At 38.6% G+C, this 18,612-nt stretch overlaps 1 protein-coding gene and 1 long non-coding RNA gene across 4 annotated transcripts in view; one reads left to right on the top strand and one right to left on the bottom strand.

Annotated features, from left to right (window-relative positions):
* LOC103138098 (uncharacterized) overlaps positions 1 to 2,169 on the top strand; it is a 51,814-nt gene extending 49,645 nt beyond the window's left edge. The window contains exons 2-3 of the long non-coding RNA XR_476222.2: positions 1,762 to 1,937; positions 2,080 to 2,169. This is a non-coding gene — a long non-coding RNA (uncharacterized LOC103138098). The remainder of the gene's footprint in view (positions 1 to 1,761; positions 1,938 to 2,079) is intronic.
* irx6a (iroquois homeobox 6a) lies at positions 852 to 5,854 on the bottom strand. 3 transcript variants are annotated; one of them, XM_007552195.2, is made up of 7 exons: positions 5,381 to 5,839; positions 4,115 to 4,390; positions 3,324 to 3,433; positions 2,826 to 3,121; positions 2,057 to 2,734; positions 1,783 to 1,894; positions 852 to 1,487 (listed from the first exon to the last, which is right to left on the bottom strand). In XM_007552195.2, exons 1-6 carry the CDS (start codon positions 5,444 to 5,446, stop codon positions 1,788 to 1,790), a joined length of 1,533 nt encoding a protein of 510 aa, XP_007552257.1. In that variant the 5' UTR covers positions 5,447 to 5,839; the 3' UTR covers positions 852 to 1,487; positions 1,783 to 1,787. The 3 variants fall into 3 exon arrangements, with proteins under 3 accessions (XP_007552257.1, XP_016527009.1, XP_016527008.1); XM_016671523.1 differs by having other exon boundaries at positions 4,115 to 4,340; XM_016671522.1 differs by lacking the exon at positions 852 to 1,487 and having other exon boundaries at positions 1,866 to 1,956; positions 5,381 to 5,854.
* Positions 5,855 to 18,612: the final 12,758 nt, after the last annotated feature.

Below are 18,612 nucleotides of genomic sequence, written 5' to 3'. Positions count from 1 at the left end.
GATAGTGGTCCAGATTCAGATTTAATCTTTCCTGGTGTAGTAATAATTCAGAGACGGACAGGAGTTCAAAATAGAAAAAAAGGGACAAGACAACTAGAAAAACAGAAAACAATAGTGAGTGATTTATAACGCCATTGTGGCAGTAATCAAGTTTCTTTTTTTCAAACTGTAGAAATTATTGAGTGGTGTTATTAGCAAAGGTTTATTGATTTATGATCATTTTTCTTTTCTTTTTTTTCATTTAAATCTTTCAAGTATAGATATAAACTCTTCAGGTGGATTCGTGCCTCACAATCACAAGGACAGCTACTTTATTCGACATCTTTTAAGAACTATTTGATTTTAAAAGTTTGCGGGGGTTTTTTTCTTGTTTTTTTTTCTGTCTACCGTCAACATGGATCACACACTACAGTGATCAGCTTATTAGGCTACGTCTGTCCGTAGGAGAGAAAAGAGTTAGTCCATAACGAGATGCTCCACGAGCAAACCAGCACAATCAAAGGGGTTTTATGATCGACCATGTGAACCTCTCTGTCGGGTTTGATCCTACAAATGACCTTTTAAATTAACACAATATTAAGTTAGTGCAGCGGCTCGCTACACAGGGGACAAAGCAGCATTCATCTTCCGCCCCTGCCTCGTTGCTCGGTCTGAACAGCAAAAAAAGTGTTTGATGCCACTTCTGATTAGATGCTGACAATACAGAGAGGATGTCCCCTTTCTTCTGCGACTTGTGGATTTTACTCACGTCTCTCCTCTGAATTATGACCTTCCATTAGTGCTGAGGCTTCAGGCGTTGTGTCAAGATTAAAAATAAAATGAAACAAACTTTGATCAAATGCGCAAATGCAAATGTTTTGTAATTGGCTGAATGAGTGCTCATATCTCATGTAAATAATAACAAAAGACATTGTCTGTTTGGAAAAAAAAACAATGTATTAGAAATGTTCCGAAAGGCAAAGAGAGGGAGGGCGTACAGTTCGACACGGTGACAAATAAAAAATAAAAAATACATCAAAATTGAGCGCAAAACAGCAGATCCAATCCTAATCACTAATTCCAGGAAGATTTCCTCTGTTACATCAGGCAAAAAATCACACAATACACACAATAAACACAATTAAAAAAGACACATCTGACCCATAAACATAATAAATAATAATCCAAAAATGTTGACATAACAAAAATGTTAAATACACAGAGAAATAAATAAATTATGCTACACTACACGATTGCCATACACAAATTCAGCCCGTTTCATTTTGGGCCATTGCTCTTACACGTTGCATCTAGAAATATTTTTTGCATAAAATCTTTTTATCACCATAAAAAAACAATGTTGTGCAAAATGATAGTCGAGTCCACAGCTTGATAGTTCTCACTGCAACAGAACCAGGCAGCTCACACTCAGGCCGCCACATGGTCAGTGTGTCTTTTAGTGCATAATAAATGTCCCATTTAGCTGCTGTTAGACAAGCCCCAGAAATCTGAGAGGAAAAGGAAACAGAGGAAAAAATAAATGAAAAGCTGTAAATATCTCTTCTTATAATCAAGAATAAAGCTGACTATACTACAATTAATATTTCAATTTTTATAAGATTTTCTTCCTACAGTTCTTATTATGTAAGGTGTTTTTTTTTTTGCACTCTTCTTAATGTGAGGAAAGAAACACTTGAAACACAGCATATTTGGTGAGTCTTCCGTGCCTCATCCTCCTGTGTGTGTGTGTGTGTGTGTGTTTACTTCACTGGTTTCTTCCAGATCAATGCAGCTGGCACTCACCTGCTTCACCTCTTCATGACTGGTCTGAATGCAGTGACCTTGTCGTTCTGCACAGTCCCACAGGCTTCGCTGAGGTCAGATGACTGAATCTCTACCTTGCCACTGGAGAATCCTGCGTGTCCAAGTAAAAGCACACCTCAAGAAAGTTGCTTCAGGTTGGGAACGTGTTGTTTTCTATCATAAAATCAAATGCATTTTCACATTTGAAAAAAAAAAAAAATTGATAAATGCGGTGTTATTTGAATGTTGTGGAAATGAACTTTTGCAGACATACCTTCGATCGTTGTGTACTGACAGGCATCTGGAAGGGGAGCATAAGACGAGCTGTGAAGTTGGAGGCCCTTGTGGCTGTAGCTGCCTGTGCCGTAAACTTTTGAGTGCAAGGATGAGCCCTCAGGGAAAGAGCTTTCTGAATTTGTGACACTGTTAGACTCGAGCAGGCCTCTTGTGGCTCCACATTGTCCAGTAGGAGCCCTAGGAAGTCTGCTGCTCTGTAGTTGACAGTCCCCAGTTAGGCTCCCTGTCCTTAGCTCCGAACCATGCTGCTGAGGATTTAATATAACCCCTGAAGCTGCGGTACGGGCCAACGACCAAATGCGTGGCTTTTCGGATGATTCAAAATGAGACAGGGACACCGCTCCTGCTGACGGGACGCTTGCAGGAGCCGCCTTGGACACAATTGGATCTATGAAATCCGCCGGGAGATGAGGGAGGGCGGCGACACCTTTGATGCTGCAGGGGAAAGTGTGGAAGCTGTTTGTCAAGCTCAAGTGAAGGTCAGAGCTGCAGTCTCTTTTCAGGGGAGCTCCAGGTGCAACCATGGATCTCTGGAGGTCCTGCTCGTCTGCTGCCACCTTTTCACAGTCGCTGTCCAGCTTGTCACAGTCATCCTCATCCATGTCCTCCAGGTCACTCAGGTGCAGCTCTTTCTCTTCCTTGCAGTCACTGGAATCTAGATGAGAGAAATAAACGTGTGCTGTATAAAACTCTGTGAAATACTGGGAAACTGTCTGTAGACTGTGTTGTGATATCAAAGTATTTACCTTTGGTGACACAGTCCTGGTCACTCTTACTAAAGTCCTCCTTTCTGTCATCGTTAGCCTTATTCTTTGGTGACCAGGTCATCTTGTTCTCCTTCTTTAGCCGTCTCCTGGCATTGGCGAACCACGTGGACACCTGGGTGAGGGTCATCTTGGTGATGATGGCCAGCATGATCTTCTCTCCCTTCGTAGGGTAGGGGTTCTTGCGGTGCTCATACAGCCACGTTTTTAGTGTGCTGGTGGTTTCACGTGTGGCATTCTTTCTGCGAGCTGTGCCATTAAAGTCCACCGTCCCGTATCTGCAAAGTGAGACAGGCACAAACACACCATGTCAATCCCTTTTACTGCATCCTTTAATAATTAGATTTCCATCTCCTGGAGCATCAGTATGTGGTGTAACGCTGATTTCTGTATCAAAGTAAAAGGTGGAGGTGGAAAATGTAGCTTTTAATGTTTAGGTCGTGCAGGATGAACATGGATAAACATAAATGTAGAACTCACCTGTCATATTGATACTGTCCCAGTGAGTGATCATAAGGATAGTAAGCAGCGGTTTGAGTGATGCCAGAGTGTAAAGTGCCTGTGCTGTCCTTAATGTCATACTGTGGATTCTGTTAAAAAAGGAAGAGTTTGTCGTAAGTTTGACTGCTTTTGAGAAATAGTTTTAATGCTTTTAAAAAACAAGATAATTTGAAAGATTTTTTTTTTTTTTTTTTTTGTTTTACTAAACCGACTTGTTTTTAGCTCATATAAAAACAAGCATGCACACCATTTAACTCAAATGGGAATTAGAGCTACAATTCATGGGTTTCATAAATAGTTTACTGCTGTGACTGTGATTTTTACTGTAAGGCACTATTGCAGACATTAATAGTTGTTTGACCAAAACTGTTAAAGAAACAAGGAATTTAAAGTTTAAGCAAGAGTTTTGCCTCCTTTTCTATTTTTTTCTAAGTAATTTTTTTCTGTCAAATTATGAACAAATTTCAATTTTATAAAAAGATCTACAAACAAACAGTAACTTTTTTTTCTATCTTTGAAGCAAAGCAGAAAAAGTACATTTCGAGTCTAGACTTATTTATATTTCTTCATTTCTTCACCTTATTTCATTGGTGCTATTTTCACACTGCCAATTCTAAGGAGATGCTAATATTGCAGCTGGATTAAACTGCCTTTCAAGACCTAATTGTTTGCAGTGTGAGATAAATTGATAAACCTCCTGATCGATCAGCCAAAGCTCCCTCATCCCTCCCACCCCCCTCAACCCGCTTTTGCGCGCCTGTGAAGCCCACCAGAGTGGAGTAGATAGCGGATGGATCGGTGCTGTAGGGGAAGTAGTTGGCGTAGTTCTGGCTGGCTGCGGCCGCAGCGGCGTAAGGAGAGCCGTACATCCCCAGCGCTGCGTTCAGCTCCGTCCGGCTGCTCGCCAGGAGCCGGTTCTCGTAGGAGGGGCAGCAGAAGGAGGCGGCGGCTGCGGCTGCGGCGGTCTGAGAGCTGCCTGTCCCGTCAGAGACCGACCTGGAAATCGAATCGCAGCAAGTCGTACTGGGGTTTGCCGACACGAAAAACTGCATGAAGAGAGTCGTGGATAAATAATGGTCAATAATGGATTCAGCTCTAAAGTGGATATCTGTGACAACTCTGAACTGATTGTGGACTTTGCGCTGCAAAAAAAAAAAAAAAAAAAAAAAAACTGTGCTGGGATGATGAAGCGGAAAAAAGCAAAATGCTTCTCTAAAAAAAAAAAAAAGGTTTAATTGTCGTGTGCAACCTGCCTTAGTTCAAGGTAAGTCAGCATTCAGAAGATTTCGGAAAAGAGAAACTAGTATTTTAACTCAAAAATAATGCACTCTTATTTATGAAATAGCTAATATTAAATAACATATTGTATAAGTGAATGTCAGTGTTAATTGTTTTTAAAAGATGTTGAAACAATAAAAAGTTTTGCGCGTAAAAAGTGACCTGTTTTATTATTTTTTTAACTTTAAAATCACGAACGTGATTCCGATAAATATAAAATGCAGAATGCAGTTAAGCAGTAATAATCCTGCAATTTCATTCCACGAGTTTATCATTCATCCTGATAAAAGTTAAACATATAACAAAAATCCACCTAAAAGTTGCTCCATAACTTTTTCTGGAGAGCAACGACTGTCCCCTGATCAACTAGTTTGTCATTCAGAGCAGGAACAGCTTGTGGAAATTTCAAAATGACTTTTATTAGTAGGGGGAAAAATATATTTTCCTAAACAAGCTTAACACCCACACTGCGCATCAATGTGTTCAATCGGTGACATTCATCTGTATTGTCATTTGAAAAGCACGTGAGTTCATTCATAATTCAGTGTAATTGGACATGGGTGTGTGTATATTGATATTTGGTTTAACAACAAAACCACATGGCGAAAAAAGCTGTCAGTGCTGTCTGAGCAGTGGCAGAATGATAAATGATTCGCATTAAAATTAGATCTCAATTACGTGTAATCAGAGAAAATATGCAAAACTCCTGAATTCCTATCTATTTAAACTTAAGAGAAATGAAACGAGAGACGACTTACTTGTGAAGTTGCATTGTAAGGATATCCAAACTGCGAGAAAGACATTGCTGCTTCCTTTGTTACCATCAGGAATATTCTTCACCCTTGATCGATTGCAACCAATTCTACTTCAAATCCATCGTCTTGCACACACTTTCCACGCACGGCCTTTCGCTCAATAATAGATGACTTCAGTCAAAAGGAGGGAGAGTTTGGAGTGGCAGCAGCTGCAGATTGTTTTATATGAATGAATAATCCCCCACAGGATCCGAAAAGAAATGAAATTAAGCGTCATTAAGTGGAAAAAAAAATGTTGTTGTGTTGGCTGAAGGAGGCTTAAAGGATAAGTAAGTCTTCCAAGTTATGGACTCTGCTTGTGCTATTATTTGTGGCTCTATAGTTCTTTAGCATTCACCCATGCAAGGGTATCAGCGTGACGTCACTGTAATCCCGGAACGGCAGGGGTACCAAGGATAGAATAATGTCTATGCCAATCACATCCAGCGCAGGGTTTTCTTAAGGTGCACTGTACACTTTCTTGTCCTGATTTCTTTTCTTTTGACCATTTTTTCCCCACCGTGACATACTTTTTGGAATAAGTCCACCACCTTTATTGAACCGCTGAACGCCAAACCTTATCCAAAGTAAAATAAAGAAACATTTAATTAAAAAAAAAAAAATTGTTTGGCACCAAAACATATTTTCACACTCAAGATGTTTAGAACCGTTGTTTTATTTGTAGTCAGTTACTTGTAAATTAAGCTAATATATAATGTTGAGCTTTGTTATTATTATTTTTTAATTCCACCCTCTGCTCGCTTCTGGCACTTTGGCCAGAGGTCCATCACGGAGTTAATGACAATGATGTTTCTATCTTTCTCTATTAGAGAGAGCGGGCAGTCCCAGCTTGAGCCGTTAGAAACGTTTTTGGCAGGTCAATAGACCGGTGATTGATGCGCGCCTGGAGACCTACGTGACCATTACGCGTAATGCGTAATTGTATCAATTAACAAATGGATACATGCCCTTGTTTAACCAACGAGTAACAGAGTGAAAATATGCCTTAGAGGTGAAATTCGAAGCGCTGCGCAGGAAAGAAAAAAAAAGAAGAAGACATTGGAAGCCGCGCTCCCCAATGTAATTAAATATCCGTGCATGGGGGTGACGAGAATTGCATTTTAATTGAATGATGCTCTCTTGAAAGATGGGTAAGGAATGATGCTGCCTCACGGTAAATGAAACTAGAGATAATTTTAAGCCTTATTAGATAAGCAACTCAACCATCCTGTGCTCTCACTCTCTTCTGTAAACACCAACGAGCTGCGTCCTCTCCTGAGCTGAGCAGCAGAAACAAGGAGGACTGATCACTTCCCCTGTAGGACATTTATTTGTACTCAAAATGACAGTTGGGTCCGTTTCACTGAGTCACATGACCTGTCTGCTTCAGACCGTCTTCAATGGATAAGTTCTCTGTTTTCACTTCTGATGCGCTGCGCCTGAATTTCCCAGTGTCCTGATTTCTCCTCCTGATAAATTGTTCTCAGCCCCCCAGGAGACCCGTCTGCGATTGCGCCTTTTCTCTCCAAGGGGCGCTAAAGAGCCGCGTGTGCCAGATGGAGATCTCTCTTCAGAGATTCTGTACGGAGATAAAGTGGACACAATGTGGCCATTTTAAAAAGACACAACTTTAAGCACAGCACACAGTTGTTGCAGTCGAGCTTTTCAGTCAGGCAAGTGAAAGTAAGCAGAAGACTTGTTGAACAGAATTTATTTCATGACTATTTCTAACGTTTTCAAATGGTAATAAACACCTTTTAAACTTATAAAATGAAAAATATAAAAGTGTCAGCAGCTTTGCTATAATATTTTCTGTAAGTCATAGGCTTGAAATCTTCAGTCTTTTTCGAAAACGAAATTTCCACTCTGATATAGACACACATATTGGCTGACTTATAACCTCATTTGGACTTGTATATACACTTTTTCTTAAATTTTGTGCTATGGGGCATTATAAAATAATAAAACCAGCTTTATATTGCAAACTCATATGTGCAATCAATACTTTGCATAGTCCTTTAGTCATCTTTTATTCTGTTGAAATACATCACATTTGCGCAAGTGGGCAATTTCACTGGGGCAAAGCAGATATACTCTAGCTATGATCCTTGGTGTAAAAGATCTCACAAAACCAAGCCCCAGGATAGGACTAAATATATGAAAGAAAAAAGTATTTCTAAACAGTTTTCACCAAAATAAGAGATCAAAAAAGAGCAAAGTTCTCTTTGAAAACCACATTAACTGGTGATGCTATATTAAGTGCTTAATTCTTATTGGATGCTCATAAAAATCTGAAATCGAAGATATGTATGACACTCTTTAAAACTCCCCAAAAGCCATTAGAGAAAACTACAGCACTTAACAGGAGAATCCACATATTGAGCTAAAACGATTATTGCAGGCAAATGTGCACATAAAGGAGGTTGAAACAAGTTAAATGTAATTGCACGCCAGCGTTCAGTGCATTTCTACAAGGGCACGCATGATGGCCCAAGTGCATATGGACACACTCATGCATAATGCATGTGCAGTAGTCAGTGCAGATCCCACTGAATAAGGCAGAAATGAACACTAATTGTAATAGTACACTGACCACATTGCCCTTCCCTCTAACATGTTTGACAAGCCAACATTGAGCCATTTCTTTACAGAGCCGTTTCAGTTGTTACAGTGTTACAAGGTTAAACTTTGTGCAATCTGGGTGTCTGATACAATAGATTAATGTTATTCTATGTGTTGGTACTTCAGTTGAAGTATTCATTTTCAAGAAACTTGTAGGGAGCTCTTGCAGATTGCAATGGTATTTTTTTGGCCAGAATAATAACAGAGCACTTAACCCCAGTGCCTTGCTATAATAATCATACACTGAACATTTTCATATTTTTATCATGTTGCAGACCACAAACATTAATGTATTTAATCTGAATTTTATGAAAAAGACCAAAATAAGCAAGGAACTATGAAGAGGAAGGACAGCAACATGCATTTTTTTCTTCTTCTTATGGAAAAAGTGTGGCGTGATGCATGGATATTCTGCTTAAGTCACTTGGGAGAATCTTTAGACAGGGCAACTATTAGTTGTGCACTCTACAAATCGGAGCTTTGAGAAAAGAAAGCCACTGTTAAATTTGAAAAGTCCCTTTTGCTTTTTGGTATAGATCACCTAGTGGAAAAAAAGCAAACATGTAAGAAAATGCTCTGGTCAGATGAGACAATAATCAAACTTTTCACCAATATGTAAAACATTATGTGTGGTGGAAATCTAACCCTGTACATCATCCCAAGCATGCCATCGCCTGGATGACACATGGTGGCATCGTCATGCTGTTGGGATGCTGATCTTCAGTGGTGAAAAGAAAATTGGTTTAAAATTAAAGGAGAAAAAGGGCAGAGCTAAATGCAGGGAAAATGTAATCTGTTAGAGGCTGTAGAAGACATGAGACTGCGGTACAGATTGACCTTTCAGTATGACAGTAACCCCAACAACACAACCAGAGCCACAACAGAATGGTTTACAGCAAAGGATATTTATGGACTAGCCAGGCCCAGTTAAAGTCCAGGCTTAAATATATAAACTCAAAATTTGCTGCCATATTTGAAAACTGAAGTTCACAGATGTTGTTCGTGACTTAGCCTGAGCTAATTTGCAAAGAAAAAGAATGGGAGCCATTTCAGTTTCTAGATGTGGAAAGTTGGTAAAAAGATTTCCCAAATAATGTGTGACTACAATTAATGGTAGTAACGCAATGGAGCTAAGTACAAAACCCGTACATACCATTTTTACATTTTTATTCATAATAAAAATGCTCCAAAGTATGTATTATTACTACTACTAGTAGTATTAGTAATAGTAATAATATTACCACCTATTACAATATATTACAATATTATTGTTATCACATAACTATGTTACAAAACTGTCACATGAAGGCTTCTGTAAGGCGTTACTTGAAAATAAGGTCATTTACTGTTTTAGAACATTGTCTCATGTACTTAAACAATAGAGAACTTCTAAGATGTCTTGTCCTGAATGATCCACCTGATGGGTAATGAGACTCAGTAATACAAGCATTCTCTATTAGATGCCTCGCTGCGTGAAAAAAAGAAGAGAATTGAAAGGTTATGTCAACACTCAATAGCTCCCGGCCCTATTCTGCTATTTAATACATTTCCTATGCTGACTTAATGAACCTCACAAAGCCTTTCTGGTTTTTCATCAGATGGGGGTAGCTGCAGTGTTGGTTGAGGTAGAGGGGGTGTATGAAATGGTAATAAGGGCAGGCAGATGAAGAAATGGAGGGAGAACCCAGAGTTGAGCAGGGGATGAAGCGGCACCTACCTGAGGTGTGTGTGATCTCATTAAAGCCAAATTGGTATGTGCCAATAAATCCAATGTGCTTGTGATCTGAAGTTATTGCAAACACACATGCACACAAACACACACACAAATCGTGCATCCAAAATAATAATAATAATAATAAAAAAAATAAATAAATAAAAAAACAGCTCACAATGAATATTATTAGTCCCGCTAAATTATCAGTAATGACGTGGAAAGTAATAAATAGAAACAGAACTACGGTCGCAGTAGTAGCCAGTTAACATGCACACTTTATCCAGAGCTGAGTGATTACAGCTCAAAAAGGGTCTGTGAAGTTTGTTAAACAGACAAGAAAAAGAAGGTTGGGAATGACTTCATGACTATTGTCTCCATGAGTTGGTCTGCTTTGGAGGTAAACTGGATAATGATATGTGGTGACTGTGTAGTTATATGTAGGTAGACCCACAGTAGTAGGATGAGGTTTGATTGGGATGTGGGGTTTAGAAGACAGAGTATTTCTGATGCAGCATAATCACTTTGGTTTCTGTTTTCCACTGTTTAAACATAGAAATGTACATGAATGGACAGGCACAACTGCTATTTCATTTGTCTCTTTGTCATTTTGACTACTTGTCGTCAGATGTTTAACTCAAGCAAACCCTAGGCTATTTTTATTGGGAGCCGCCTCTCCCAAATGCCCCTGGGGCTCCTGGGAGAAGGTGAAAGTGATTTAGACGAAGAGAAGAAGAAGACAGAAAGCCGTGCATGTGTTGTTTGCGTGTGCTGGCTGGCAGACTCCCCTTGAGGCTCTACTGTAAAGCTATCATCAGTGGTGGTGTCAGGGATTTGTAGCTTGTCACTGACAGAGAGGGAGTGCTGGCAGTAACTCTGGGAAATAACGGCTCTCAGGGAGGAAGCCCGGCTTCCACAGCTTGTGTAAATGAAGGTGTGTGTTCGTGAGAGATGGAGAATGAGGGGGAGGAATTTGTGTTTATTTTTTCCCCTAGGTGTCTTGCGATCCATCTGGGTGTACAGGTAGTCCATGGCTTTGTTGTATTGTGTGAATCCATGTGGTTTCTTTAATGTGAAGGCCTTAGGCTTTTTGTCTGCGTGTTTTCTTGTCAGCAAGTGGAGCATGTACATGTCTGTTCTGGGTATTTCAGAAAGGCATTGCATAAAACCATGTTTGTATGTACATTAGCTCTCACATTTGGGTGATTGTTCTCTGTTCCCTTATTTAGGAGTCATTACATCATCATGATGTTTGTGTGGTCTTCATTGAGATGCTAACTGATTTTTAATACCTTCTTAGGAACTAAGGGTCTGCATCAGAAAAATATTGCTGTTGAGTTAGTACTCGTTTTTGCAAAGAAAAAAATATATATGATATATAATGAAATCCCCTGGTATCATGAATGGAGAACTAATTTTCTCATTGACAGCCATGTGTTTCTGAAATTGCATACTGGCAGTTGACCAGATCTCAAGAGACCAAGTGGTCATGAAATCCAATCAACTCATAAATGATCATGTTAGTGTTCAAAAAGAGGAGAAAAATAGAAAAACTGGGAAAATTGGACTTACATGGTTTCCCTGTAACTGCATCTGCTAAATCTACAACAGCATTGTGGTGCATCTCTAGGGCCCACAGAGGCAGAAAGGCAGTTCCTATTACTGTCAGCCCAATTACCGGCCACAGCGCAGCCACTGCTGTCAGCACCAGGCAAAACATGTAATGCATCGGCATCTTTTCTTGTGAGTATGGCCAAAACTTTTGGAAGGGGATCTTATTTTTTGTGCAGCACAGCTGCAAACTATAAGCAAGTGATTATAAAGATTTATTGCAGTATTGTGTTGTGAATTTTCCATTATGTGAGTTAAAAAAAACACACTGTATTTGGACTTGAACAAGCAATGACGACGTGTTTGATGCCCACAGCAAAATATACACTCACCAGCTACTTTATTAAGTACAATTTGTTAGTACCGGTTTTGATACTATTTTGTGTTGAGGACTGCTATAACTTTTTTGGCATACATTCAACAAGGTGCTGGAAACGTTGATCAGAGAATCAAGCTTCTATCAACGCATTTGCTGCTTGTAGACGGCACACCCATAAAGTCTCCTGTTCCACCACAAATTTCCACCTCAAATTTGCTCTCTTAGATTAAGACATGGTGGTTGTTGAGTAAAGTAAGCTTATTGTCATATTCAAGAAACCATTTTAAGATTATTTGGGATTTTAAAGTTTGTGTATTATCCCTCTAAATGTATCCATCAGATCTGACATTTTATTCTGAAATCGTATTCTTCAAGCCTGAGGTCTAGCAAGTGTCTACTTAAATTACCGTTGACATCCGTCGCAGACCAGAGATCCACAAACCTGCTAGACACCTGAATGTAGGCAGATGATTGAAAATTCTTATGATGCAGTGCTATACGCAGTATTTTTTACTTTAAACCTGTATCTGTCCCATCTATAATCATATTTATAAACGTACAAGCCTGTTAGTGAGGAGAAAGATGGGAATCTAAAATGGGAAGCCTTGCTAACCATGTGTTGTGTGGAACATTTCTGCCTCTAAAGTTAAAGCACATGAAGACGGAAAAGGCCTTGTCCCATCTGGTTTGGCTTCAAGTCTGGTTTACTGCACAATGGTGCCAATACAAATATCTTTTCTTGATGTTTGTTTGTATAAATCGTTTTGAAAGGCTTCACCAAGAATTTTTGGGCGGATTATCTTGGAGAAGTTAGGGAGTCAATAATCCTCTCTGAGGTGACTTTTAGATCTGCTCTGTTTTCCAAAATGTTAGAAAAAGATTGTCTTGGATTTTTCTTTTCCTTTAATGTTTTTGGCAGGGAGTTTTGATGGTGAACTTTTCAGAGACTTAGTAGGCGTGTTTGTGAAGCCCATACAGATAATACAGAGCTGCACTTCTTTTTTTTTTTTTCTTTCTGCCACAGCAGGGTTTGTTGTGATAACATCAGTGCCACATTTAACACATGGCAAAAATTCAGCTAAAAATTCAGGGGCTTAGTGCAATGTCTCAATTTCTGAACCTATAAATTTAAACTCCGTTTCAGGTTAAAAGGAAGAGAAATACAACATTTTTCTCTGTTTTCCTCTTGAAATAATAACTCCGAAGGTATGTTGTGTGTTTTGATAAAATTTTCAAGTCCTTGTCAAGACCGGAATGATTCAAGTTTAATTTGTCCCCTCATACAGAAAAAAAAAAAATCTACTTCTCAAATTTTCACATGCTTTTCAGTATAACGATCATGTTTTGTGTTCAGTCAAAAATAACTCATCTGAAGAAATTACGTCATCTAGAAATCTCAGAAATAAACTTCCCACACTATCAGATTACATTTCAAAAGAAAATGTAAAAAAAAAAATACTTCAGAATTAATTGGCCATTATTCATAAAAACATGAACATTGGTAAACCTTTTGAAGGTCTGTGGGATAGATGATAGAAAAGTGGAACTTTTCTATCATCTATCAGGCATATAAATAAAGTAAGCATTTTGAAGGAATCTGACAATATTCTATTACATCACTGTAGACTGAAGTGTAATGTGACAAGTTTGGAGACGTTATAGAGATATGAATACCTCTGCTAATCACAGCAGCTCTTGCTTTGCTACAGATGCATACATTTTGTCCTGTTTGATTTTATGTGTAGAAAAGTCAGATTTAAAATTTATTTAATTCTAATGTCTCGCCCAGGTCATTCATTTAAATTGAAATCACAAGCTTAAAACTGAATGGAGGTACAATAGCTTTGCCCACTCTGTTCCTCATTTGCTCACAACTAGATCCAGATGCAAAAAGAAAAATTCCCCCCAAAACTTTATTATTTCTCCTCGTCTTCAGCACTTTTGTATTCACATTGTCAGGCTGCAGAGCTTATGGTGGTGATGTGTTTTTTTCTTTGTACCTAGTGACAGAAACTTTCCATCTCTTATAAGGATTACTCTGAATAAACACACAGGGGAATTGGAAAACTCGGGATCCAGTTAAAAGATCTATGTACCCTCTCTTGCCTCGGGTCTATGATATAAACAACAAACCATATTGCCTCTTGGGGCTCTATGAGGTGTAATTGTTAGACTTTTCTAAACTTGACAGGAGAATAAAACAAAGTGAGTCCATTCAGACTGAGAGCAGGTGGTTGCCATTATCAAAAGATTTTGTCAGTTGTAAATAATATTAAGTCAAATATGCATGGTTACCATTTTAATAGTACATGTAGACAATTTAAGCTTCATACAAGGCTGTAGAGATATAGGGACCAAAAACAAAGAAAATGAGTTTGATTTAATGTTTGCTTTTTAAAGCTGGCAACTGATTTACTGAAAGCATTTTGAGTTAGTCACTTCTATCAATACAGCATTCTAGACACATGCTTTTTCCTGTCAGATTCCTCTCAGTCTGCCCAGAGGTTTGCAAGTTTGAATGGGAATTTCTTGAAAAGGAAGATGTACTTTTCTGTGTTTTTTTTTTGTTTGTTTGTTTGTTTTTTCTTTTTTCTTTTTTCTTTTTTTTCAGAATTTTCTAAAAGTGATAAGGGGAATATCACTGAGATACAAGATCTAGTGGAAAAATAAACTGACACAGGAAGCATCTAACATTGAAGATCTTTGATGGTGAGTGCAACTTGAATTCCATGTGGCAAACACTGCAGGCAGTGTCCCCTTAGGGTGCAAAGGGTAAATATGGAGCACAACCTTTAGGCTTAAATTCAAGCAGCCAGTCACATGCCTACCATGTCAGACTATCTGAATATGATGTTATTCAACAGAATCAGCAGCAGGCCAGAACAAATAGGCTTCCATGGCAATCTGAGCAAAACTCCAAAAAGTTCAAATGAATTGCAAAAATGTTGCAAAAATACCAAAAACACTTCAAAGCAAAGCAGATGAAACTGAAATACTACTGATATGCTTGATGATGAAAATATACGTTTTGTATGATTTGTCTGTGGTCACAAGAAATGGTCACCACCATTCCTTGCGGTGACAGCTTTCTGTTCTCAATGAGGAATAGGATTGTAAAAAATTACCTGGGTACAGAGGAACATGAGATGAGTTTCGGAAATCAAACTAGTCATTTTTAAACTTCTTCTTGAAATTTTATTTTGCATTTCTGTTTGCTTTTGTGTGTCTGACTGTCTTCTATTGTTTCTGTGGGTTTGTTTTAGCTTAAACATGACAGGCAGTCTAGTTGCAGTAAATGCTTGACCTTAATGGAATGGAGAGGAAAGGTGATACCAGTATGTTGTCTTATAATCTTCCCACTTAACCCCAGCTTTAGAGCTCACTTCACTCAGCTTTATCTAAAGCTCCCATATCACTCTCTACTGGCAGCATTATTTCAGAGTTTAGCCATGGGTGTATTCACAAATTCATTAGAAGTCATTGTTATCCCTAATATAATATAGACATTGTTGTCACTTCTAGTTACAAGTCTAGCTGGGTTTTCAAAATACATGTATATAAAAGTAAAATGTTTTATGTTTCTTTTAAATTTTTCTATTAAGATTCATCTTGTTTTCCTTCACAGTTAGTTTTCTGTACTTAGTTTGCTTTGATCAATTAGCTATTCAAATAAAACAACAAGATACTTAATTTGAAAAAAGTTGTATGTTTCATAGAGCTGAGACAAGCATCTTTATTTGACTCACAAATAAAGTTATGCTTCTAATTTTTAATACCCTCTCTTTGCCAGGAGCATAGTTATTGTTAAACTATACAGTCATTCACACGTTTACAAATACAGTGCATATCCATGGATATGATCATAGCTCCACGGGACCTCTCACAGGATGAGGGGGTCCTGAACATGTTGTGTCACATGTCATACTCTACTATCTGTGCTGCTCATCCCTCTCGTCTGTTTCCTCCGGTCCTTCCTTTGCTCTCACCTTTTGCCCCCAGTACCTGATACGGCCATCAGCATGCTGGTTGTAAGCATTTCCTTGAGGATGGAGGTTTCCATGCTCTGAACACAACCCGATATAGAGAGTCTGATAACCCCTGCAACAAGTACCACACTGCCAGGTGACAAGAAGCAGATGTCCTTTTCAGCACTGTCTTTTCATTTCCAAGAAGCACCAATCTTTAAATCCTTTAAAAAAAATACAGAAAATACAAGACTGTGTTCTGTTATCATTGTATTCATTTTACAACGAAAGACAGAATATTAAAATTCAGTGTTCAATGTCAGATCTGTTTTGTGAGACAAAGGAAAATTAATTCATGCTAATAGAACATCCACTTGTGATTACACTGATAAGTAGACTAATATCTGTTGTCCAGAGTCGGGGTTATATAGATCTATCATTCCTGGCGTATCACTATTTAGGAAATTGCGTAATACACATTTCCAAGTTTAGGTTATCTTCCACATGGCTACACAAACAGGTTGGTCACGCTTTACAGGGGCAAGTTGGAAATGAGCCTAGGCACAGACCTTACAGTTCTTTGACCTCATTTTCATTCAGAACCTCTGGTGAGAAGGCGAGGAGTGCCAAATTCCCAGTACCGCATGTCCCTCTGTGCTTGTAAATGATGCACACATAGGGTGTGTGTGTTGGATGAGGAGCAGCTTCCCCAAAACTCAACCCCCACCCCCGCTGCTGCTACATATGCACACATACTCATTTCCTCTTGGGAGATAGACGGTGTCTGCTTTCTGTCAGGGTGTCCTCAGCTGAACACCCTTGGGGCCTATCACTTGGTGGGAATCCCGTTCCCCACTAACTCCACAACCTCACATCCAGTGAGAAGGAAAACAAGACCTGAGGAAGTTAGAGGGGCCCCTCCTCTAATATTCGCCTTATTTCTTTTTCTGTCTCAATTTTCTGTCTCCATCTCTCCTGTCTTTTCTTTTTTCTATCTGGGTGGTCAATGGTGTTAATTGGCTCACTGAGTCACCACCGCCATGATTGTAGTGTCTAATAAGAGTTATTGATTTGGACTTTGTTAAACACTAAACCATGCATGTAAAGCTGACCTCACACACTATTCTTACAACAACCTTTTGTTGTTTGCCAATCGCCTAAATGTTGTGCATATTGTCAGTCAAGTACAGTCATTATTTTAATTCCATGGTTTTTGCCCTATCGCTTTACAAACATTTTCGTTTAGACTTTCCTGAAGATTTCCCACAGAAAAGAGCAGTTGATTCTTATGTATTCACCAAGTACAAAATCAGTTCAAATCTTATTTACAGTGCAGTGGAAAGGCATTTTTCTATCACATGAATCTTCTGTTGCATACTTTTTTCAAATTTAAATTCCTCTCTGAGAGATCAACAACGAAATAAATACATAGCTGACAAAAATGTAAAAAGCTGCTAAAAAATATTCTGTTTATGGAGAGAAAAATATTCAGTAAACCAGGTTCAAAATTGAGAACAAAATTGTAACATAAACCAGTTATAAAAACCAAGGAGTTGTGATAAGTGAAAATAAACAGTTCGGTGGCATAATTCGCCTGCTGAAAGAACATGTAATTGTTGTAAATTTGCATTTATTCTAGACTAAATCTATGACATCGACATGAATATGTATGTATGTATGTTAATGTGTGGTCATTTGAATAATTTAAAAAGCTTACATCAAGACTGCAACTACATTTGGAGGTCATCTGATACAGATTTTTCTATTGGTGAAATTGATATTTAAAATTTCAAGTACTCTTAGTAACATGATTCAGCTTATTAGAAGTACTTGTCATGTTTTGGAGCAACAAAACCAGATTCTGAGATCTAAAGGTTACAGAGCCAATACTTTGTAAGCATGTTTTAACAAAATTGGGAGATTTTCCTAATTTGCACAAACTGTTCTTAGTTATGGGAAAATGTGTTCAATGCAAGTTGACAAAAATCGACCTGCTCAACAGTTTCAAAATGAGCTCTGCATTTAGTTTTATTACGGGTGACTGCAAGCCATTCTTCACAAAGCTGTCATAGAGCTCGAATGAGTCAAAGGCTGGTCTCTTGAGTAAGACGGTGAAAACTGGAAATGGTGTGTAAGTACCTCTATGTGAGATTTAATTATCGCAATTAAATATTCAATGATCAATAGAATTTATTTTAGTGAATCAATAGGTGGCCAGGCCAGAGAAGGACAATGTGCATAAGATACTTCTTTGCATTTCAAAGCAGCTTGTGTCACGTGGCCTCCATTGGAAATCTATACCATTTTGTTAGGCTGTATTTCATATTTAACTGCCCAATCTCCTTATCACTGACTATTGATTCACATTCCTTTATTTACTGCCTGCAAACTGCCTTAGGTTTAAAGTGTCAAAATGTTTTTGAGGGAAATTGATATACTACCATCCATCTTCCTATCTAGGTCTTCATTTCTCTCACAGTTTCTCTCACTCATTTTAATTCCCTTGTCTCTGTTCCTCCTTTTTTTTTCCCTCCTTCACTCAATGCTCTTCACTCGAGTTAGAAATTAAACCCTGTCATCTTCCCACCCCCTGTACAGATCTCTGCTCACTCGGGTGTGAATCTGCACATTATTCAAATAAATATCTCTGTGTTGTCTGGGGAATACGCTGAGCCACTTCAAAGATGCCCACCCACCCCCGCCCCCTCAATGCCTCAATATTGCTTGTTCCCACTGGAGTCCTATTTTGTTTACCTGAACTGGCTCTAATGGCTTTCTTTTCCACAGCACCTATCAGATGCTCAGCAGCACAATTTAGCCAAGTTCAAATTCACGCATGAGTAGGTCTCACTTAAGCTTTGATTGTTTGCAACACTGTGTGCGGTGTCATTCACTATATGGTCCAAAATCAGTCTTTCTCAGCTCCTGTTCAGTCTCTCTTCCATCTCATGTTTCATTCCTTGTTTGG

The sequence above is a fragment of the Poecilia formosa genome, unplaced genomic scaffold, assembly GCF_000485575.1.
Source record: "Poecilia formosa unplaced genomic scaffold, Poecilia_formosa-5.1.2 Scaffold46, whole genome shotgun sequence".
NCBI classification, from domain to species: domain Eukaryota; kingdom Metazoa; phylum Chordata; class Actinopteri; order Cyprinodontiformes; family Poeciliidae; genus Poecilia; species Poecilia formosa.
This window is presented reverse-complemented; position numbering and strand designations above follow the sequence as displayed.